The sequence below is a fragment of the Oryctolagus cuniculus genome, chromosome 16, assembly GCF_051225735.1.
Source record: "Oryctolagus cuniculus isolate XC-2025 breed Fujian yellow rabbit chromosome 16, ASM5122573v1, whole genome shotgun sequence".
Lineage (NCBI taxonomy): Eukaryota > Metazoa > Chordata > Mammalia > Lagomorpha > Leporidae > Oryctolagus > Oryctolagus cuniculus.
This window is the reverse complement of record NC_142882.1, coordinates 15869572-15892038: the sequence shown is the minus strand read 5'-3', so window position 1 is coordinate 15892038 and position 22467 is coordinate 15869572. Positions and strand designations below refer to the sequence as shown.

The following is a 22467-nucleotide window of genomic DNA, read 5'->3' as shown; positions in this document are numbered from 1 at the left end:
GTAGTACAGGGGAAAAAACACTCCCAGCACTAGGTCTCCATCTCTGAAGACACTTGGCTTCAGATACTCATGGCAGTTCTCAACAATTCTGTCCTGTGAATTAGATAAAGCCTGCAGGAGTAGGTAGAGAAAAATCAGAGGCAATGACATGTCACTGTCTCCCCAAACTATAGTGAGAGCCTTAAGTCTCAGCTGAGAGGAGGAGACACAGAGCTGGATCAGGTCTGAGGGCTCATCAATCAGCAGTGACAGTGGAGCTCTGTGTAGAGCACAGCTGACTCCAGGTATTGACGTGTGCCCTCTGCCTGTAGGAACCTGTGTGCCAGTCTGGTGAGCTAGACCAGAGCACAGCTAGAAGCAGAATGCAGAGTTCAAAGCAAGACACAGTGCTGAGACCTGGCTCTGAGTGTCCTGTAATCAGAGCTGCTCTGGGTTCCCTGTATTTTCAATGCTTCCCATTTGTCTCATCCAAAAACTCAGGGGATCCACCTGCCGGAGGCTCTGCACCTGTTGTCCTCCATTATGGGGGAAAACCCTTTGGAAAAACATGTTTTGCACTTGTCTACCTCCTTTGCCTTTAGGGTTACATCATAGTCCAACAAGGCTTTGGCAATCATAGCATCTTGGTACAGAAGCTCTGTTAAATAGTATGCACAGTGGCCAAGGGTTTTGTGAGTAGACAGCTTTGAGGAATTTGGCAGGGTTAGAAAAAGTTGGTGTTGGAATAACCAAAACACCCAGCTGCATCTTCCCACATGATGCTGTAGACATTAGGTGAAGGGCTGACATCAGTCACAGATGACTTCTGACACCACAGGAATGTTCATCATTATCGTGCCTAATGTCACTCCCAGGGCCACGGTATCCTGCTGCCAAAAAAATGGGCTTCCTTATTAATAAGTGAATAAGCCCTGCACTCGTGGCTCACTAGGCTAATCCTCCACCTTGTGGCGCTGGCACACAGGGTTCTAGTCCCAGTCAGGATGCCGGATTCTGTCCCTGTTGCCCCTCTTACAGGCCAGCTCTCTGCTGTGGCCAGGGAGTGCAGTGGAGGATGGCCCAAGTGCTTGGGCCCTGCACCCCATGGGAGACCAGGATAAGTACCTGGCTCCTGCCATCGGATCAGCGTGGTGCACCGGCCACAGCATGCCGGCTGCGGTGGCCATTGGAGGGTGAACCAACGGCAAAGGAAGACCTTTCTCTCTGTCTCTCTCTCTCACTGTCCACTCTGCCTGTCAAAAAAAAATTAAAAAATTAATAAGTTAATAAGCCATATTCTAGAGAGAGGAAGTACTCTGTCCTCCACACCTACTCCTCCCCCACAGCTGAGCTCCCCACCCATCATCCTGATGCCCTCCACATAGAGAATGCTTGAGTCACTAAGCTCTCAGCATCAGTGATTTCAATATGACAACAGAAAGAAACTGTGTTGGTTCTCAATCACTTATTTTCTGTTGTCATATTTATTTTCTCCCACTTTTCAGAGACAATAGAATGTCCTACATGTGTATTTTCATTTTGAAATTCACAACTTTAAATTATGTAGATGTATGTCTACTAGAGAATGATTTGATACCTGTACACAATGTTGAGTGGTATAATACAACTGTTTTGTGTTTCAGCTTAACTTCATTGCCTTATTTTTTCTTGTGTTGACCACACTTAAAAGTCTACTATGTCAACACTTTCTTAAGTATACAACATGTTGTTCACTGAGTTATCTCATGATTTGTGACAGTTCACTTGAACTCCTTGGTCTTGCCTAATTTTGACTGCTGTGATTAACAGGTTCTGAGTTTCCCACTTCCTAGTGTTTTAATCACAAAGCTCTATTTATTTTTTTCAAAAAATATTTATTTATATTAAAGTCAGAGTTACACAGAGAGAAAGAAAGGCAGACAGAGAGAGAGGTCTTCCATCAGCTGGTTCACTCCCCATATGTCCACAACGGTTAGAGCTGTTCCGATCAGAAGCCAGGAGCCAGAAGCCAGGAGATTCTTCCGGATCTCCCAGGTGGGTGCAGGGGCCCAAGGACTTGGGACATCTTCTACTGCTTTCTCAGGCCATAGCAGAGAGCTTGATTGGAAGTGGTGAGCCAGGACTCTAACCGGCATCCATATGGGATGCTGGCACTACAGGCGGCAGCTTTACCAGCTATGCCACAGCGACAGCCCCAAAAGCTATCTTTCTGAAGTTGACTTTGGACACCAGACCTAGGGGTGAGGAGGGGATATATTTATTTTTTGTGTGTGTTTGATGTATTTCATGCATCCAAATATCCTCAAGACTCATCCATGTTGTCAAGTAATAAGATTTTCCTTATTGTTAGGATTGGATAATATTGCATTGTATGTACAGACCACATTGTCTTTATAGATTTATCTGTTGATGGACACTTAGGTTGATTCCACACTTGGAACTTTTGCATACTGTTGCAATGAACATGGGAGTGCAGATGTCTCTTTCACATGCAAATTCCAAATCCTTTAGATATATAATTACAGGTAGCACTGGGACTGCTGGGTAATATGAAGGTTCTATTTCTCATCATACAATTTTCATTATATTTATACTAATTTACCTTTCTACCTTCATCCTTGTTCACATTTATTTCTTCTGTGTTTTTTAACTTTTTATTTTATTTATTTGAAAGTCAAATTTATACTGGGGAGGAGGAACAAACAGAAAGAAACAGAGAGGAGGGGGGAGAGAGAGAGAGAGAGAGAGAGAGATTAAGAGAGAGAGATCTTCCATCCACTGGTTCACTCCTCCTAATGGCCACAACGGCTAGGGCTGGACCAAGCCAAAGCCAAGAGCCAGGAGCTTCTTTCAATTCTCCCATGTGTGTTCAGGGGCTCGAGCACTTGGAACATCTTCTGTGGTTTCCCAGGTCATTAGCAGGCAGGTGTATTAGCAGTGGAGCAGTCAGATCTGAAACTATCACCTATATGGAATACCAGTGTCATAGGCAGTAGCTTTACCTGCTATGCTACATTGCCAGCCCCCTTTTTATGTTTTTTTCTAATAACTCTTCTAACATGTGTGTGGTGATATCTCTTTATAGCATCAGTTTGCAACTCTCTGATGATTAGTGATGATGAGCATTTATTCATATACCTGTTCACTGTGAAACTTCTTTTCAGAAATATTTATTCAAGTCTTTTGGAAGCATTTAGTTCTGTTTTTTCTTTTTTTCTACTTTAAGTCCATGGGTGCAGCAGCCATTCCATCTCTCTTGATTACAGCAAGAAATCAGTGTCTGCCTGTTACAGAAAAAGAAAAAAAAAAATCATGATTTCTTTTCCTGTGTTCCCACAGCTGCAGAAGCTGCACTGGTATGGCTGTGCCATGGCAGGATGAAGTGGTGTCCTAAGGAATCCCGAAGGTAAGTTTTGGGGTCCCACGCAACTGCTTGGGCTCCAGGACCCAGGGAATGTCCATTGGTTAGCTTCCTAAGGGTTTCATGAGAGTGACATTTCTGGATGGACATGCAGAGCTAGATTGGGAAGCTGGGGTTGAAGGTAGGGCTGTCCCCTGCCCTGTGCCCTGATTGCTGTTCCCCAACAAGCCCTAACTGCTGGCTTTTCCCCCCAGCTCCTGCAGAGGGCCAGCACCCAGATGATCATGGTGGTCTTGGAAGTGGGAACAGAGCTGCAGCTTCGCCTGGGAGCTGAGGGCCTGGTGCTGGCCCCACAGACAGCCCTGCAGCTCACACTGGGCCATGTGGTGGTTGTGGTGGTCCCTGAGAACATCCTGACAGCAGCAGAGGGGCTCTGGTTCCCTGCCCAGGGCCGCTGGCTCCTGCTCACAGGTGCTGACCCCACCTGGGAGATCAGCATGGAAGATGGATCTGCCGTTCCCCAGGGAGCAGTCGCTGTGTGTGTCCCACAGGCACACAGGAAGGCTGTTGCTCCCCACGGCCCCCAGCCACCGTTGGCATGCCCAGGCAATGCAGCGCCAGGAGCTGCTCCTCTCATTGCCCCAGCCCCCTCTTCCTCACCCCTCGCTACAGAGCTGCTGCCACTCTGGGCTACTCCCATATGCCCAAGCCTCACCCAGAGAGGCATCCTCTGCCAGCTGAGTTCCAGTTGAGTCTCCATGGCCTGGAACCCCTGGCCTGCTCTGTCCTCAGACCTCTGCCTCCCTCTCCCAGCACAGGGCCCAGAGCTTGCATCAAGGCCGGCCCCAGGCCAGGCTGCAAGGCGCACAGACATCTCTTCCAACACTGATGCACCAGGAGCCCTCAGGCTCCACACAAACTGCAGAGATGCTTACATCAAGGCCATGGACACCTGCCCCTTCTGGATTCACCCATCCCTGACATCACCTCCGAGTATGTGCGGGGGACACTGCAGATGTGTGGTGCTCTCAGATCTGCCACAGGTGCTGGAGAGATAAATAGTGGTAGTGATGAATTTGGGGTGTCAGTGATTTCCAGTGTCCTCACTGTCAATGGGATGAGAATTTTGGGTGACACCATTGTAAATACCTAAAATCCAATTGTAAATAATAGAACACTGTGAAAAAAATCAAAATAGCAGCACTGTGAGTCCTTACACATCTTGCAATTATTGAAGGTGAATTTGGACAGTTTGGGATTGTCAGGTTTATCTGGGGCCTCTAACTCTTGTGAAACCTGTGTACATACCTGGTGTGTATGATGAACTAAAGTTTCTTATGGAGTCCTTCTGTATGTGTGAAACACACCCTGGATTTAGACTTTGAATGGTGAGATGGCATTGGTATATGCCACCTTGATGGGATTGAATTGGAATCCCCTGGCGTGTTTCTAACTCTATCATTCAACCAATGGTATTAAGTAGAACAAAAAAAATATTAAAAGGAATGAAATAGCAAATTTTTGCTTGACAGTCAGGACAAGGGCTGATCAAGTCATTGTTTCTCATAGTGTCCATTTCACTTCAACAGGTTTCCTTTTAGGAGCTCAGTTAGTTGTCACCAATCAGGGAGAACATATGATATTTGTCCCTTTGGGACTGGCTTATTTCATTCAGCATGATGTTTTCCAGATCCCGCCATTTTGTTGCAAATGACTGGATTTCATTTTTTTTATTGCTGAATAGTATTCTATAGAGTACATATACTATAATTTCTTTATTCAGTCTCATGTTGATGGGCATTTTGATTGACTCCATGTCTTAGCTATTGTGAATTGGCTACTCCTCTTCTTATCCAACTCTCTGCTATGGCCTGGGAAAGCAGTGGAGGATGGCCCAAGTCCTTGGGCCACAGACCCATGTGGGAGACCTGGAAGAAACTTGTGGCCCCTGGCTTCAGATGAGCCCAGCACCTGCCATTGCAGCCATTTGGGAAGTGGACCAATGGAGGGAATTCCTCTCTCTCTCTGCTTCTCTGTTACTCTGCCTCAAAATAAAATAAATAAATCTTAAAAAAAAGAAAATCAGCCATTTTGAATGTCTGTATCCAATATAGAAGGCTTGGGGTCTAGTCCTAGCTCTTCTCCCATTTCCAGCTTCTTGCTGATGTGACCTTGGGAGATGAAAGTTGTAGCTGAATGTTTAGGTCCATGCCACAGCTGTCTGCAGGGCATTGGGTTCTGAGCTGGTCCAGACCCTGGTCTGCCTTTTGTAGCCATCTCTCTCCCTGTCTCCCCAATTCTCCCTCTCACCATTTCTCTTTCAAATAAATTTTCAAAAAATAATGAGTAGCGGGGCCAGCGCTGTGGCACAGCATGTTAACGTCCTGGCTTAAAGTGCCAGCATCCTATATTGGCTCCAGTTCGAGTCCTGGCTGCTCCACTTCAAATCCAGTTCTCTTGTATGACCTGGGAAAGTGGTAGAAGATGATCCAAGTCCTTGGGTCCCTAAACCCACATAGGAGACCAGAAGGAAGCTCTTGGCACCTGGTTTTGGATCAGCACAGTTCTGACCATTGCAGCCATCTAGGGAGTGAACCTAGGGAAGATTCTCTCTCTCTCTCTCTCTCTCTCTGCCTCTCCTCTATGTGTAACTCTGACTTTCAAATAAATAAAAATCTTTTGAAAAATTAGTTAGTAATACATCTTCAGAAAATAAAAATAAAGTATAAACCCTCCACATCTACATTTTTGCAATTAAAATTTCATCATGGTTATAAAAACATAATATCCACAAAGTTAATCCTTCCTTCCTGAATGAATTTGTTAAGTCTCAAGAAAAGGAAACATCATATTATTCAACCCCTATAAGATGGGTGGGTGGGGGTTTGAGGAAGTTACAGATATGATGTCTTTAAAAGATTTATTTATTTACTTATTAATTGAAATTCAGATTTACAGGGAGAGACAGAGAGAGCAAGCAAAATTTTCCATCTGCTGGTTCACTCCTCCAATGGCCTCAATGGCCAGGGCTGGGCCAGGCTGATGTCGGAAGCCTGAATCTCCATCCTGATCTCCCACAGAGAAGGCACAGGCTCAGGTAATTGGGCCATTACCCGCTGCTTTCCCAGGGTCATTAGCAGAAAGCTAGATGGAAAGTAGAGTAACTGGGACTTGAACCAGCTACTGGGACTTGAGCCAGCCATAGAAAGTGGCAGTCAGTGTCACAGTGGCAGCTTAGTGCACAGGGCCACATTGCTGACCTTGTCTTTTCATTCTAAATAAAAGGAATCCTACTCTTTTTCTTTTAAGATTTATGTATCTGAGAGGTAGAATTGCAGAGAGAGAGAGAGAGATTTAAAGGACTTTTATCTGCTGGTTCATTCCCCAAATGGCCCAAACAGCCAGAGCTGAACCAATCCGAAGCCAGAAGATTCTTCCAGGCCTCCCAATCAGGTGCAGGAGCCCAAGCACTAGGACCATCTTCCACTGCTTTCCCAGGCCATGAGCAGAAACCTGAATTGGAAGTGGAGCAGCCAGGACACAACCTGGCATCAATGTGGGATGCTGGCACCACAGGTGGAGGCTTAGCCCACTATGCCACAGTGCTGGCCCCAGGAATAGTACTCTTGACCCAGTGTCTGTGTATGTCATGCCACATTTCCATCATCAATTTCTCTGATATGTGGCTGTTCTCAGTATCTCTTAGTATACAAGCCTGATGCTTAGGAGGAAGAAGGAACGGACAATGCCTGCACACTCATGGGAAAGTGCACCCCCATCATATTTGGTCATGGCCCATGCTGGTTTCCAGTTTCACGTGACTATACATTTTTGGACCCTAGACTCCATTTTTATGCAGCTTCATTCTCAGTACATTTAGGTTCTGCTTTGTTCCCACATTTTGTGGAAAGCAGGGGTCATGTTTAAATCACATGCAGTAGTTTCTCTTGATGATTTTCTTATTTGCAGGACTGGATGTCCTAGCTGGTGATTCTTGTGAGTGAATTGATAATACAGAAAGAGGGACACTTTTTTTCTTGGGTTCCTTAAAAATATTTTTTTATTTCTTTGAAAGTTAGAGTTAAAGAGAAAGGAGAAGGAGGAGGATGGAGGGAGGGAGACAGAGAGAAACAGAGAGAAACTGAGAGACACAGAGACAGAGACACAGAGAGAGACAGAGAGAGAGATAGAGAGATACAGAGAGACAGAGAGAGAGGTCTTCAAATCATTGGTTTACTCCCGAAATGGCCACTACAGCTGGGGCTGGGCCAGGCTGAAGCCAAGAGCTAAGAGCTTCACCTGGGTTTTCCACATGGGTGAGGGGCCCAAGCACTGAGGCTGTCTTCTGCTGCCTTCCCAGGTGCATTAGCAGGGAACTGGGGAAGAAGGTGAGCAGCCGATTCTTGAACCAGTGCCCATATGCGATGCCGGCATCTCAGGCAGAGGCTAACACTGCTACGCCCTAACACCAGCTCTAGAAGGAATATGCTGACCACTTGACCCACTAATCTCACTGCTTCCTGGTGAGTTGGAAGAGATTTGCTCTTTTATCCAGAAAATGTTTCATAGTAGTGATATTCACATTCTGCTATACTGTATCATTCGTTCCCTGAAATAATTGCTTATGAATGTTTACACTGTTAAATTTGATTTTTGAAAATAATATTGCAAAGAATGTTACTCATAATTTGTATGAACTCCTCAGAGAAGTAGAGATAAATTCATCACCTTATGTGAGTTTCTGATTAGAACTCCCACCTAATTGTCCAAACAGACAACCTCGGGATGTCCTTAAAGGAAAGAGTGTTTGGGGTGAAAAAGATTTACTTTATTTATTTGAGAGAGAGCAAGATCCCAATTGCTGTTTCATCCCCAAATGCATGCAATCATGGGGTAGGGATAGGCCAGACCAAGTATTGGGAATTCAATCCCAGTAACCTCATAGGTGGCCGGGACCCACCTACTTGAGCTATCACCTGTTGCTTCCCAAGGTACAAGGACATGGAGTAGAGCCTGAACTTGAACTCAGTTACTCCAGTATTGGAGTGTGCATATCAAGCATGCTCCACAACTCCCAGCCCAGAAAAGACTGGAAAAGACTCATGGCATTGAGAAATACTGAGGGATATGAAGATCACCTTAAGTGAACTTATTTAGGAGTTGTGGACATGCTTTTGAGATTATGTTTCTGAGTGTGTATGCAAGAGTGTGGTAGGGAGGGTGTGAGCTTTCTCTCTCTCTCGCTCTCTCTCTCTCTCTTTCAAGATTTATGTCTTGGGGCTGGCACTGTGGGGTAGTGTGTTAATCCTCCACCTGCAAGGTCGGCATCCCATATGGCAGCTGGTTCGAATCCAGCTGCTCCTCTTAGGATACAGCTCTTTGCTATGGTCTGGAAAAGTGGCTGAAGCTGGCCCAAGTAATTCAGCCCCTGCACCCATGTAGGAGACCAGGAAGAAGCTGCTGGCTCTTGGTTTCAGATCAGCCCAGCTCCATCTGTTGTGGCCATTTGGAAAGTGAGCCAGTGGGTTGAAAATTCTCTCTGTCTGCCACACTCTCTGTATGCAACCTCTCAAATACATACATAAATCTAATATCTGTATATTTCTTTGACATCAGAATTACAGAGAGAAATAGAGAGATGGAGAAAAAGAGATCTCTCATCTGCTGTTTCACTCCCCAAATGGCTGAAATGGATAGGGATGGCCCAGGTTGAAGCCAAGAGACAGGAAATCCATCTAGGTCTCCTTCATGGGTGCAGTGGCCCAAGGATTTGGGCCATCCTTTGCTGTTTTCCGAGGCACATTAGCAGGGACCTTGATTAGAAGTGGAGCAGCCAGGACTCAAACCAGTGCCTATACTGAATGCCTGTGCTACAGCCATGGACTTAACCTCTTGCACCACAACTCTGGTTCTGAGCTTCTGACTCTTGGAAGTGGACATCACTGTCTTGAGAATGACCCTCCCTGTCTGTTCACTGTGGCCTTGAACGAAGGTGGCATCTTCCAGCCTACAATGTGCCTTTTGAAATGTGTGCTTGTGAAAGAAAATCAATACAACAAACACAGAACTCATTTTTGTATTTTGTTCAACCAAAAGAAGCCAAGTAGCATCATTACAAACATAGGATATCAAATTGTAAAGATTTGACTAAACTTCTTCTTCTGAATTCAAATCTAGGATGTATATCATGAACCCAGTGCATCTCCATATAAAATTTGAATGCCTAAGTTTATTTATAGAATTCACGAGAGTTACAAACACCATCTTCCACAGCACAGCTCTAGGGACACTGGCAAAATCCCCTTGCTCCAAGTACACCAAATACAGAGCTCCACTTCTCTGCCAAGCATCTCCAGCTGGTGACAGTCTGGTGAGAGCCCACAGCATTTCTCCACAGTCCCCCACACCCACAGTGTCCCCCTCGTTCAGCGGGGCGTGAGGTCAGGGAGGCGGCAATCCCAGAAGGGGCAGGTGTCCATGGACTTGCTGTCAGCTTGTCTGCAGTTTGGTGGGGCCTGAGGGCTCCCAGTGCATCAGTGTTGGAAGAGACATCTGCGCGCCTTGCAGCCTGGCCTGGGGCGGGCCTTGATGGGAGGGGCTCTGGGCCCTGGGCTGGGAGAGGGAGAGGGAGGCAGAGGTCTGAGGGCAGAGCAGGCCAGGGGTTCCAGGCCATTGAGACTCAACTGGAACTCAGCTGGCAGAGGACGCCTCTTTGGGTGAGGCTTGGGCATATGGGAGTAGCCCAGAGTGGCGGCAGCTCTGTAGCGAGGTGTGAGGAAGAGGGGGCTGGGACAGTGAGAGGAGCAGCTCCTGGTGTTGCATTGGCTGGGCATGCTGATGGTGGCTGGGGGCCTTGGGGAATACCAGCAACCCTGTCTGTCTGTGGCACATACGTATCGGCTGCTCCCTGGTGAGCATCTTCCAGGTGGGGTCAGCACTTTGAGCGGGATGCAGGGAGCCTGGGCAGGTAACCAGAGCCCTCTACTGCCTCAGGATGTGCTCAAGGACCACTACCAACACCACATGGCCCAGCATGAGCTGCAGGGCTCTCTGTAAGGGCCAGCACCAGTCTCTAAGCTCCCAGGTGGAATTGCAGCTCTGTTCCACTTCAAAAACTACCAGGATCATCTGGGTGCTGGCACTCTTCAGCCCTAGATGGGGCAGAAGCCAGGAGTTAGGGCTTGTCAGAAAGCAGCTGACAGGGTACAGGTGGCTGTGTCCCTACCTGAAACTCAGCCCCCAAATCCAGCCCTCCATGGACACCCAGAAATGTCACTTTCCTGAAACTCTCAACAAGATCACCAAAGGACGTTCCCTGGGCCCTGGAGCACAATCAGTCATGTGGACCCCAGGACATACCCTCAGGGCTCCATGGAGTACTGCTTCATCATGGCATGGACACGGCTGCCCTTCCTGTGCAGCTTCTGCACCTAGGGGAACACGGAGTGTGTTGAGGGGAGGCGGCTGTCCCTCAGGAGTCCCAGTGGAGGGGCATAGTTGCTCCCAGCGCGGAGGTGGCTGCAGGCCTGGGCATCCTAGAGAAAGCCCCTCCCCCGTTCCAGTCAGTCTTGGAAGGGGGAGCCTTTCCTAGCGGGGGCAGTCAGGTGAGAGCATAGAAAATGCCTTACCTGGCCTGGGACCCTGCTGCAGTCTCTGCCGTTTGGGGAGGTTGCCTTGTGTCCCGTGTGGCCTGCAGGAGAATGGGACTCAGTCAGCTGTGACTGGCGAGACCTGTTACACAAAGTCCCTAACTCATTGCAGCCCTGCAGCCCTGAGCCCATCCCAGTCCCCCAGATTAAACGCCCAACACTGGGGCTGCCCGAATCCCTCTTCTCCCCTGAGGGTGGGGACTTCTGATCTGCCAAGGCCCATGTGGATATTAACATCAATTGGGGGCCATACCAACCACTCAGCTTAAAAAGGAGTCTGCTCTGCTGTTCTGCAATCAGGCTCCCACCTGCAGATCCTTTAGCACAGGCTGAACAAAAGCATCACTGGACCCAGGGGGCTGATGTTCCCACCCCTGAAACTGTGCTCACCTCAGCACACACCGACATGGGACAGGAACCTACGAGGCATCTCTCTCTCTCTCTATCTCTCACTCTCTCTCTCTCTCTCTCTCTCACACACACACACACACACACACAATCTCTCACCTAGACACTCTCCTCCAACATACCTGCTGTCTCCAACAGGGCCGCTGGTCACTTCTGGGCAGGAGACACTGGGGCTGCTTGGGCGCCAGCAGCCGCTCATGGTACAGATTCTCTGGCAGGCGATGTCTGCTTCCTGCAGATCTCCCGTTGGCTCCTGCTCTTTCTCTTCACCTGAGGCAGAGGGATCAGCCCCCCAGCTGGTACCCCAAGCAACTTGAGTGCTAGGGAGATGTTCCTGCGGCCTCACACAGGCAGAGTGAGCTCGGACAGAGGGAGCTCCTGGGAACGCCTCCAGGTGTGGTAGGCAGGGTTAGAGCCAGGGAGGAATGGTAGCCTTGGCTTCCTCCTCGTATTTACAGCCTGATGAGCTTATTGGGGGAAGGTTTGCTAGGCAGAACTCAATCAATCAGAATAATGATCGGCTGGCAGTCTATCAATGAAAGTCAATCCAATAGAACCTCCCCATATTAAAATCCCATCCAGTAAGAACTGCCTATGGTATGCAATTCTGTTAAACACTTCTCTTGCTCCTTGATGTGATTGTTTTTCCCATAACCCTTGTGCAATTTTACAGGATTTGATTTTTATAGTGTAGTTTATTTATTTGAAATTCAGAGTTTACAGAGGGAGATGGAGAGGCAGAGAGAGAGAGAGAAAATTCTTCCATCCACTTGTTCACTCCCCAGTTGTTTACATAGCCTTAGCTGTGTGGACCCGAAGCCAGTAACCGAGAGCATCTTCTGGGTCTCCCACATGGGTACAAGGGCCCAAGGACTTGGGCCATCCTCTATTGCCTTCCCAGGCCATAGCAAAGTGCTGGGTCAAAAGCGGAGCAGCCAGGACCAAAACCAGTGACCCTATGGGATTCCAATACTGCAGGCAGTGGTTTTACCTGCTATGCCACAGTCCCAGGCACAGGATTTGATTATTGAAATCATCCTTTTTTCCTATTTACTACTGGTTTCCTTCCTTCCTTATTTATTTAGAAAGGCAAAGTGGCAGTGGGATAGGGAGACCCAAAGAGCCATCTTGCATCTGCTGGTTCTTTCTACTCCTTTTCCATACTCATCAGGGAGCAGGATCGGAAGCACAGGAGCCAGGACTCCAACCTGTGCCTCTATGGGATGTGGATGATTCCAGGCTGGCTTATTCCCCTGGGCCACAACAGCAGCACAATTTCTCCTGTAGCCTATTAAAACCAATGGCATATGCAAATTTCTGTGTATGGAAACTTTCTAGTTTTTTACATATAAATATGTTTTCCATATATATTTTTCCTTGGCCTGTGGCTTATCCACTAATGGGATTGTGACTGGGGGAATTCATTGCATTTTTCCCGGTAGCTGTGGATTCCCCACTGTTTTGCTTATCTATTGTCTTCCTCTATAAGGACGAGCCAGAAGGCAAAGATCCAGCATTTTCCAAGAATCCACAGGCTGTATGCATCCTACTCTGAGGGCAGCCAGGCAAAACTTGTGACCATGGGAGAACCTGCGTCATTCTCATCTCCAAGCCAGACCTCCCTGGTGAGTTGAGAATTATTGTGACCACCCAGTGTCCACTGGTGTACTTCTTTCTTTACTTAAATTTCTCTCAGTAACTGACAGGATTTTTCTAAAGATTTAGTTATTTATTTGGAAGGCTGGGTTACAGGCAGAGATTAGGAGAGAAAGAGAAGGGGAGAAGCCCTCCACGTGCTGGTTCACTCCAAACATGGCCGCAACTTCAAACATGGGGCTTCACTCCCTGGTTTTGAGTGACAGTCAATGTCATCTACCCTTAATTATGTGAACTTTCTTGGGATCATAGACCAGATTGTTCTGAAATATTTCTTAATTTATTTCAAAGGAAGAGTTACATAGAACAACAGTAAGAGCTAGTGAGAGATGATCTTCCATCCTCCCCCTCTCTCCTTCTCTCTCTGGCACTCTGCTATCAAATAAAAACAAACCCTAAAACACACAGCTTTTTGTTCTCATCCCCTCAAACCGCCTGTGGTTCCAATGCACTTGGCCTCAAACCTTTTGGATGACAATGGTGCACAGTGCGAGGCAGCTTCCACCAGGAGAAGGGGAGGTGGAGGCACCTGGGACCCCTTCCATGGCTGGAAGTCTGTGTCTTCCACTCTGCTCAAGTTTGATTTTATTTTCCAAGGGGAGACTGAGAAGAATGATTATTCCTGAGACCTTGCAAAGGAAGCAAGTAGTGCGTGTATTGAAGGCCAAGCCGAGACCCGGAGCAGGCTCTGCACGGCCAGTCAGACTGACCAGCTGCATCTTCAAGAGTCCGATCACTCGAGTCACTGCCCACCCAGGCAATGTGGTTCAGCACTTGCTGACAGAGGGGTACCTGGAGAAGCCCCAGCAGGTCTGTGCAATCAGGCAACTGCAGGGGCTCTGCACCAGCAGCAGCGAGGGACAGCCTTTACCCACTTTGGAATTTGCAAACTCCTGGAAGATGACAGCACCAGCAATCCCAAGCAGATCCCCAGGTCCGGCTGGTGCTGGGTGTCTGCAATCCATGCCCAAGCCTACCCCTGAGCCAGCCTCCAAGGTGGTAGTGGTGATTCCACCAGCAGATCTGGGTGTCTCCTGGCCTTTCTCCAGCTGGCAGGTAACTCCTGAGGACATCAAAAGGCAGACAAGGAAAGTGAAGGAGCTGAGGAGGAGACTGGCTGAGGCCCTGCAGGCAGACAAGATCATCAGACAGGAAGAGAAAGTGGAGAGGGGAGACTGAACATGGGGAAGCTGGAGAGAAGGGGCAGCCATGTGGTGCAGGCTCTGTGGGGGTGGGGGAGCCCCCAAGAAAGAGCTTTCCATGTTGGTCTTTGTGTGTAATGCCAGTTTGGCCCCCTTCATGGATCCAATAATCCCCAACTGTACTTTATTAAACTCTGATAGAAAGGAAGTGTGGATTGTGCCTCTTTTTGTGGGGGACATGGTAAGTTTCCCTTGAGAAAGTGTTTCAGTTTCTCTTTACAGTTTTTTTTTTCATTTTTACATCACCATCTTCATCGGTAATCTATTGAGGGATTATTGCCTTACTCGTTTTTCTTCTTCCATTACTTAACATTAAAGGAAATGATGGCCCCTGCTCCAAAGACATTCTCTTCCTCTGATGTCCATGTGAATGATTTCACTTTTAAAATTTTTTATTCATTTTTTGAGAGGTGGAGTTACAGAGAGTGAGAGGAAGAGACAGAGAGAAAGGTCTTGTATCCACTGGTTCTTTCCCCAAATGGTCGCAGTGGCTGGAGCTATGCCAATCTGAATCAGGAGCCAGGAGCTTCTTCTGGGTCTCCCACATTGGTGTAGGGGCCCAAGTGCTTGAGCCATCTTTTACTACTTTCCCAGGCCTTCTCAGATAGCTGGATTGGAAGAGGAGCAACTGGGACACCAACCAGTGCCCATATTGGATGCTGGCGCACTACAGGTAGAGAATTAACCTACTGTGCCACAGGGTCAGCCTCTGAAGTATTTTCAGGTAAACAAATCAGTGGCATTTGGTACATTTGAAATTTTGGACAAGTTTCACCTCTGTTATTTTGATTGATACCATTGTTTACGATTCTTCTATATCAAGCTACTGAAGAACAAAATCTTTTTAAGGAATATGTAGTTGGCTAATTCCAACATCAGGGTCATGAGCTTCAAAATGTCACAGTTTTGAACATTCTATTTAAAATTTTCATCACAGGACCAGCTTGGTGGCCAAGCAGGTAAAGCTGCTACCTCAGACACTGGTTTCCTATATGGGAGTCAGTTCGAGTCCCAGCTGCTTCATTTCCAACCCAGCTCCCTGCTGATAAACCTGGGAAGAAAAGTGATAGCTGACTCAAGTGCTTGGGCCACTGCCACCCACATGGGGGACCCAGAAGGAACTCCTGACTCCTTGAATCAGTCTGGCCCAGCTGCTTATTTTAGAGGCCATTAGGGGAGTGAACCCATGGATGCAATATCTCTCTCTCTCTCTCTCTCTCTCAATCTCTCTCTCTATATATATATATCTTGAGCTCTGACTTTCAAATCAATAAATAAATCTTTTTTAAAAAGTTCTCATGTTTGGTCACACCTTGTTCCCTGAAATGTCAGAAGACAGAAACATTCACACACAAGAGACCAATTTTTTAAGCATGAGGGGAAAATGGCTTTTTCAAGCTTTCCTGCTGTATAGTAATGCAAATTTAGTACTTTTCTTGTATGCATGTTGACAACTTTGGGCATCGCATACATCATAGTATCAGCATCACCATCAAAGAAGTAGACATTCATGGGCACCAAATCCCCTTAGGTTGGGTGGTAAAAAAAATCTTAAGTATGAAAATAATCATATGGATAGGATTAAGTGTTAAAGTGCTCATAGAAATAGGATTAAGTGTCTGCTAATGATAATAATGATAATGATAATAATAATAATAATAATAATAATAGAATTTAAAAGGAGAGTGTTCCAACATGGGAAGCAGTCCACACAGCAGACTCATAGAATGATAATCACTTTAAATAGCACTCTTAACTCAGAAACAACCTTCAAAGCATTCTGTTCTGCTACAATGCCCACATGAACATTTCAGGCATGGAAAGTGAAGACACTACTGCAAAAACGTGTCCTACATGAAGGACATCGGTGGGTGAAACCCCAGTGGAAAGAAGGTGTCTTCAAGAAAGGAGGTACTATTCTCTGAAGGGAGGAGAGAACTTCTACTTTGTTTATTGTCTTGTCTAAATCCTGACGATGTTTGTGGATTCAAAAGTCTTCCTTAAGGGCCGACTCTGTGGTGTAGTACGTAAAGCCACTGCCTGCAGTGTTGGCCTCCCATATGGGTGCAATTTCAAGTCCCTGCTGCTCCATTTCCTATACAGCTCTCTGCATGACCTGGGAAAGCAGTGGGAGTTGGCCCAAATCTTTGAGCCCCTGCACTTGCATTTGAGACCTGGAAGAAGATCCTGACTCCTGGCTTTGGATGGGCACATCTCCGGCCATTGCAGCCATCTGGGGTGTGAACCAGTGGATGGAAGACCTATTTCTCTCTGCCTATACCTCTTTGTAACCCTGCCTTTCAAATAAAATAAATAAATCTTTAAAAAAATGTTCCATAGCTTAGGCAGCTCTTGTCAGGAGCCTCAGTTGATGACTGGCGTCATACACAAGAGTGTTAATTTTTGAATTAACCACAAGAGTCACTGTGCACTAACTTCTCATGCAGGGCATCTGTGCTCAATGAGTTGTCCTCAATGAGATTTAACTGTGAAACCTGTTCTCAAAGTTTTATTTCATTTTAGTGTATTAAGTGGAAGATTTGAACATCCCTTGTATCGACTGTTGAGGAACAGTTGTTTTTGTTTTTGTTTTTGTTTTCATGCAAATTGTTGAACTCTTTACTTACTACAGAGTTGGTCTTCTGTGTTAAAGTTAATTGGAAGTGAATATTAGTGGAGAATGGGACTGGGAGTGGGAAAAGGAGGAGGCAGTCTGGGCGTGTGGGTGAGAGAACAGGTATGGTGAGAAGAATCACTATATTCCTAAAGTTGTACTTATGAAATTCATGAAGTTTGTATTCCTGAAATAAATGGCTTCTTTAAAAAAAAAAACAAAGTAGGCATTTGCATCCACATGCCTTTCTGAAGTATGAGAATTCACATCAAAAAATACCCAAGGACATTCCAGAAACCTGCTCAATAATATTACAGAATCCTGATGATTGAATCAACATCTCCCCCATCATTTCCATGGGTAAGGAAAATTTCTCCCACTTGAGTCCAGGAGGCCATGACCACTCAAGAAAAACTGAGCCTCTCCCAACACAGAACTTGAGATTTGGAAATAAAAATGAGATTGCTTAGGACACTTGGTCTGGGATAGCAGCAAAAGATGGCCCATTTATTATATGTAGAATAAATTTAGTAACTCAAGGGATATATAGGTTAAATTAGTTGAAGAGATTAAAGTCTAGGAAAAAGACAAATAACCATATATAAAAAAAGTCGCCAAGAGTTTATTTCACATCTAATTATTTTTGTCTTGTAGTTACATTACTTGAAATAGTCTGTGCTCTTATTTACAGTCCATCATTTGGAGTAATTTACAATGAATTTGTCTAAGGGTCCCAAAGATGTATACCTAATATACCTTATATTAGGCATCATAAGCCCAGAAGATAAGGATTAGCTCACACTATGAATAGTTGTAATATCATGCGGAGATTTGGAAGTTTTGTTTTTGGTCATGCAGTAATCCTTATGATATCAAAAGAAAATGACATCCTCCTATATTAGAGATGTAACATAACATAAGTAGTATGTATACATAGGTTTAAATTTATAGAATGTACACTTTTTTTAAGTTTGGGCCTACAAGATAACACAAGGTGTCTTTAAACAGAAATTGTGCATTCTGAAAAATCTATGGATCGATTTGTATTTGCTGAACCAAAATTGAGCTTGAATTATTGAATGTAAATAGAAGTTTACACTCTATGTGTGACCTACCCAAAAACCAGAGTGTCTTGTCCATCCATGATTTGCTTATGTTACTGAAAAACTAGGTTTAGCTTCCATAAAGATGCAACCAAATCTTTGGGATGTTTGCAAACAGCCCATACCCTAGCCAACTTTGAACTACATCATACACCTATCTTGATTGTGTTAAGTCAATTCCCAACTTGTTGGAAGAGTTCATGGACAAACATTTCTCACCATCTGAACCTATTACGTGATGGCCACCAAAAAACAAAGAAACAAACAAAAACTAATTTCTACCAAAAAGAAACATTGAGGATAGGGACGTTGAGGAAAAATAATAAGGACAGATGAGTACACATGCACTTCCTGCCTCTCAGCGGAGTGCTCTCGCTCTCTTTCCAAATATCCCTGTCCTACAGCTTCAGCATCTTCTAAGGAAAAGCCCATTTACAAACACTGCTGGGGAAGGAGATTCCTCTTACGATCAAGGCACCATATTGCACACCACAATGTCCATAGTGTGTGGATTTTCCTCTGGGTCTTGAGTTGTTGGCTAAAATTGGAGAGTTTCCCTGCCAAGAGTGTACAATACCAAGGCTTGGTTATCAATGCAAAGATGATAAAATGGCCTCCTGAATTCAAGGAGGTATGGTTCCATGAGAAGAATTTGAAACAGAGGGAGGTAAGAAGAGATGATGTGTGAAATTTTAAATAAGCATTCAATTCTCATTTCACATGCATGCATAAAATATTATGTTCCTCACACATGTCATCATCCAGTGTCTATCAAATGTGCAGGTTTCTATCAGCAGTTAGAGAATGGTAGGAACAAAGCTAATACAAGGAGGAAAGAAGCAAATTTAGTAGAAAGAAGCAAACTAATTCACAGAGATGCTACATATATTCCAACTGAAATAAACAAGTTTCCGGGCTGCTTGCCTCAAGCCCGCTTACACCCGACTCCCAGGGTCTGTGTGGTGACTCTGCACCTCTTGCCCCCACCACGCTCCTCCTCTCAGAAATCAACTGCAACAGTGGATCATGGCTGCTAGGTGGGATATTGTTGTGCATGAGACACAACACATGTTGACTTCTTTCCATGGAGGCTTCTAATTTTCACACCACAAGAGAGAAATCCCTGGCCTCAAACATGTTGTCAAGACAGTGGACCCTTCCCACTACCCAGATGATTTCTTCCTCAGTCAACTATGGCTTCATGCTTTTCACTGCTTACCTCCTGGGTCACTTTGTGGAACAACTGGAGTCTGCCCACCAATTGCTTCTTTTGACTTTTTCCCAGGACACACTGACATGCTGACCATATCTGACCCCAGCTATTTCATCTACAATGCTGTGTATGCAGTGGCCCATGCTCTCCATAAGATGGTATCAGAGCAAATAGAAAAGGGATCTCCAGGAGATGCAGCTCATCCTAGGATTCTTCCATGGCAGGTAAACATCTCCCAAAACAGGACACTCATTGAATACCTGTTAGCATCCTCAGGTATTTTTATTGCAGTAACACGTGACCATGTTTTCATGCTGAGACTGGCATGATCAGGTATGATGGAAAGTGGGCTCTTTCATTCTTCACTGGGCATATATACATCTATAATAGTTATCTGAGTGTGGAGGATTTGTTATCTGCCATTGAACATTTAAAAAAAACAATTTATGCTATGGAACATGTTGAAAGTATTTAAAAACAGTATACATACTAAGAAATTCACATAAGTCTACAGATAAATGAGTTTTCATCATTGCATCACACTCATAATCAACACCCAAATTCAGAACATAGTATTACTAGTATCCCAAAGATGCTCTGTATCCCCAACTCAATTTCTTTAAAAGCTTTAAAGAACCAGAGCAGTTCTAGGAGATCCTAAATTATTATTCTCAGGCATTTCTTCATATTATAACTTTGTAAACAAAATCCAAAGTGAAGCACCCTTTCAACATTGTCAAGTAAGCAAAACTATAAACCATTGTTGGTTAGTCATTTATATAGTAATTATTATGACCCTGTCCCACATGACAATAATTGGGTTTGCAATTTGGCTGTGATTCCTGACCCCAGATTCTCAAGAAAAGAAATGCACCGAGTGAGTGGTAATGACTCAGAGCTATTGGGTCCCTGTCAGTTATTTTTTTCTTACCTCCTGGCTCTTGCCTCAATCCAGGCTCAGCCACTATGTTCACTGAGAGGTGAAGCAGCAAAAGGTTGGTCTCTCAACTATCTCTCTTTCTAATGCTTCTCTCTCTTCCTCTCAAAAACCACAAAGCAGTCTAGAAATGTTTTCATATAAAGTAAAAGAAATCGCTGTTTAAGCTGAAACACAGCAGACCATCAACCTATAAATGACAATGTCATTTTATGTAATAGGCCTATGGAGAGGGATAAAGCAATAAAAGGACACAGAGGTCTGACCTGCTGTGATCACAGCGACACAAAGGCAAGGTCTCAGCACTGTGACTGACTTAGAAATTTCTCCCTTTGGCTTCTAGCTGTGTCCTTATCTGGATCACCAGACTCTCATGGGCATTCTGTAGGCTGAAAAAACAGCAATCCTGGGATTGGCTGTGCCCTACACAGAGACCAGTTCTCCCTGACGAGGGCTGACCCTGAAGACAGCATCTACTCCACGTTCTCCCCATTTCAGTTGAGACTCAGGTCTCTGACTATATGCTGGGGAGATCTTGACATGTCATCATCTCTGCTTTTTCTCTGCTTGAAACTCCACCCCCCGCACACTTCCCTTGATATGTTGGTCAGCAGCTACCAAACTTATCTGAGGATAAATGTCTACACCGAAAGTCTACAGATAGAGACACAACCAGACTCTTATGTTCAAGCCAGAAAACACAGTGTCAGCATCTTGGGAAGTTCAAGGTTGTGTGTATGTGTTAAATATCATTGTGACTGCATGTGACTGCATGTTTGTGCCTGTGTGTTTTGTCCCTATTGGCAATTCTGAAAAATGTGTGGCAGAAAGGCAGATGAATGAAAGCAGAGGTCCTCACCCTTGTTCTGCCTTCCATGGAATTTTCCGTTTGCTCCCCAGCCTTTCAGAGGCAGAGGATAGGCATCAAGATTTTTGTGCCCACCCTATAAGCACATCCCCTGATCCAACTTGGGGGGTCTTGGCAAAGATAAGACTGTTGGGACCCAGGACCACTACTGCCAATGTCCAGATCTGTCTGGAGAGGAGCCTAGCTATTGTGATGCATGCACTACTTCATTCAATGTTGCTGCCTTGCTTATCACTGTTCCATCTTATGTCTGACATTTCTTATCAGAAGACAAGAACCTCTAATTCACTTTGTCACCCTTTGGGATGAGCTTCTTTCAGTGCCCAATATTTTCATATCTTACCCACGTTGTACCTTGTATCAGTGAGAAGTATACTTTTCTCAGAACATTTACATGGTTAAGGTACTCAATATTCAGCTGATTGTCAGAGCTATAAGTAACCCAGGGGTGAACAAATATACCCTTCATAGTGTAAAAGTTTATCACTAAGGAAAAATGATTTTAAAAATTTAATTCAACATTCTTATCATTAAAATACATAAAATTACTCAATGGATCCACAGCACAATTTTGCACCAGATCTATTTAGTGTCCCACAAGTGAGTCCTCCTGGGATCAGAAATCCAATTTTGGTTCAGGTGTTTATGGGGAAGCAACACTTGTTTAGACCACAGGAGAAAATTTTAAATTCATGTGTAAATATAATACATACAACACAGTGTGTCAAAATAGAAAAGTACCTTTACACTAAAAATGAAACACTGCCATCTTGAAACTATGAATATATTATAAGAAGGAACAAAATAGAAATGGCATTTTATTAATTCAACATTGCAAACTAAAAATCAGTGTATATGAACTGAAGAAATGATTGGATAAATATATTTCTTCCCTTATAACTACAATGTGACAATTTTCTTGACATTCAAATTGTGGATGAAATGTAGGAAATAAGATAAAGTCCAGAATTCCAAGGAAAGTGGGGCAAAGAAAATCATAGTGAAAAAATAGAACAACTGTTTTATTATTCACAATAACATAAATCCATCTTAAATTACAAGAACTCATATTTTCAGGCAGGAAATGTGGGAAAATACAGATTGCTAAATTGTAAAATGCGAAAAGACAAGATAAATTCAATACACAGGAAATTAATAAATGAAGACAAAGTGAACCTTCTGAAATCTCTAATATAAGAAATCCTGAAATGGATGCCTTTGTTTCAATGAAAATCTAACTTAATAAACCTGCTTTGACAAGAGTTGATATATAAAAGTAGAAACTTATCAAAAAGTCTGGGGAAATCACACTGGTGAATATGGTCACAGATGATAATATTCTCACATATTTGAACAAGTGGCAAACAAAGTTCTATTCAAACTATTCCAGAACCTACAGAAAACATAGATGCAGATTGGTTTCTCTTCTTAAGCAGAAATGAGCTCCCACATTGGAATTTACCAAAGCTTTCCCAAA

General features: G+C 44.7%; 1 protein-coding gene and 1 long non-coding RNA gene across 7 annotated transcripts; one reads left to right on the top strand and one right to left on the bottom strand.

Annotated features, from left to right (window-relative positions):
- Positions 1-3164: 3164 nt before the first annotated feature.
- On the bottom strand, positions 3165-11871 carry LOC149121533 (uncharacterized). Of its 5 annotated transcripts, none has more exons than XM_089316341.1 (4): positions 11520-11871; positions 10969-11030; positions 10700-10770; positions 9418-9952 (listed from the first exon to the last, which is right to left on the bottom strand). In XM_089316341.1, exons 1-4 carry the CDS (start codon positions 11594-11596, stop codon positions 9830-9832), a joined length of 333 nt encoding a protein of 110 aa, XP_089172467.1. In that variant the 5' UTR covers positions 11597-11871; the 3' UTR covers positions 9418-9829. The 5 variants fall into 5 exon arrangements, 1 of the variants encoding a protein (XP_089172467.1); XR_016223300.1 differs by lacking the exon at positions 9418-9952 and adding an exon at positions 10070-10491 and having other exon boundaries at positions 10969-11071; XR_016223299.1 differs by lacking the exon at positions 9418-9952 and adding an exon at positions 10070-10491 and having other exon boundaries at positions 11520-11868.
- LOC149121532 (uncharacterized) lies at positions 7617-16543 on the top strand. 2 transcript variants are annotated; one of them, XR_016223304.1, is made up of 3 exons: positions 7617-7863; positions 12887-13022; positions 16359-16543. It is a non-coding gene; the product is annotated as an uncharacterized LOC149121532 (long non-coding RNA). The 2 variants fall into 2 exon arrangements; XR_016223303.1 differs by lacking the exon at positions 16359-16543 and adding an exon at positions 13651-14382.
- The last annotated feature ends 5924 nt before the right edge of the window (positions 16544-22467 follow it).

Excerpts from the sequence above, each read along its gene's own strand:
- LOC149121533 (XM_089316341.1), bottom strand. The coding sequence starts at position 11,596 with ATGAGCGGCTGCTGGCGCCCAAGCAGCCCCAGTGTCTCCTGCCCAGAA. Across the intron at positions 11,031-11,519 it reads GGCCCTGTTGGAGACAGCAG|GCCACACGGGACACAAGGCA; the intron begins GTATGTTGGAGG and ends ATTCTCCTGCAG. Across the intron at positions 9,953-10,699 it reads TACTCCATGGAGCCCTGAGG|CCCAGGGCCCAGAGCCCCTC; the intron begins GTATGTCCTGGG and ends TCCCTCTCCCAG.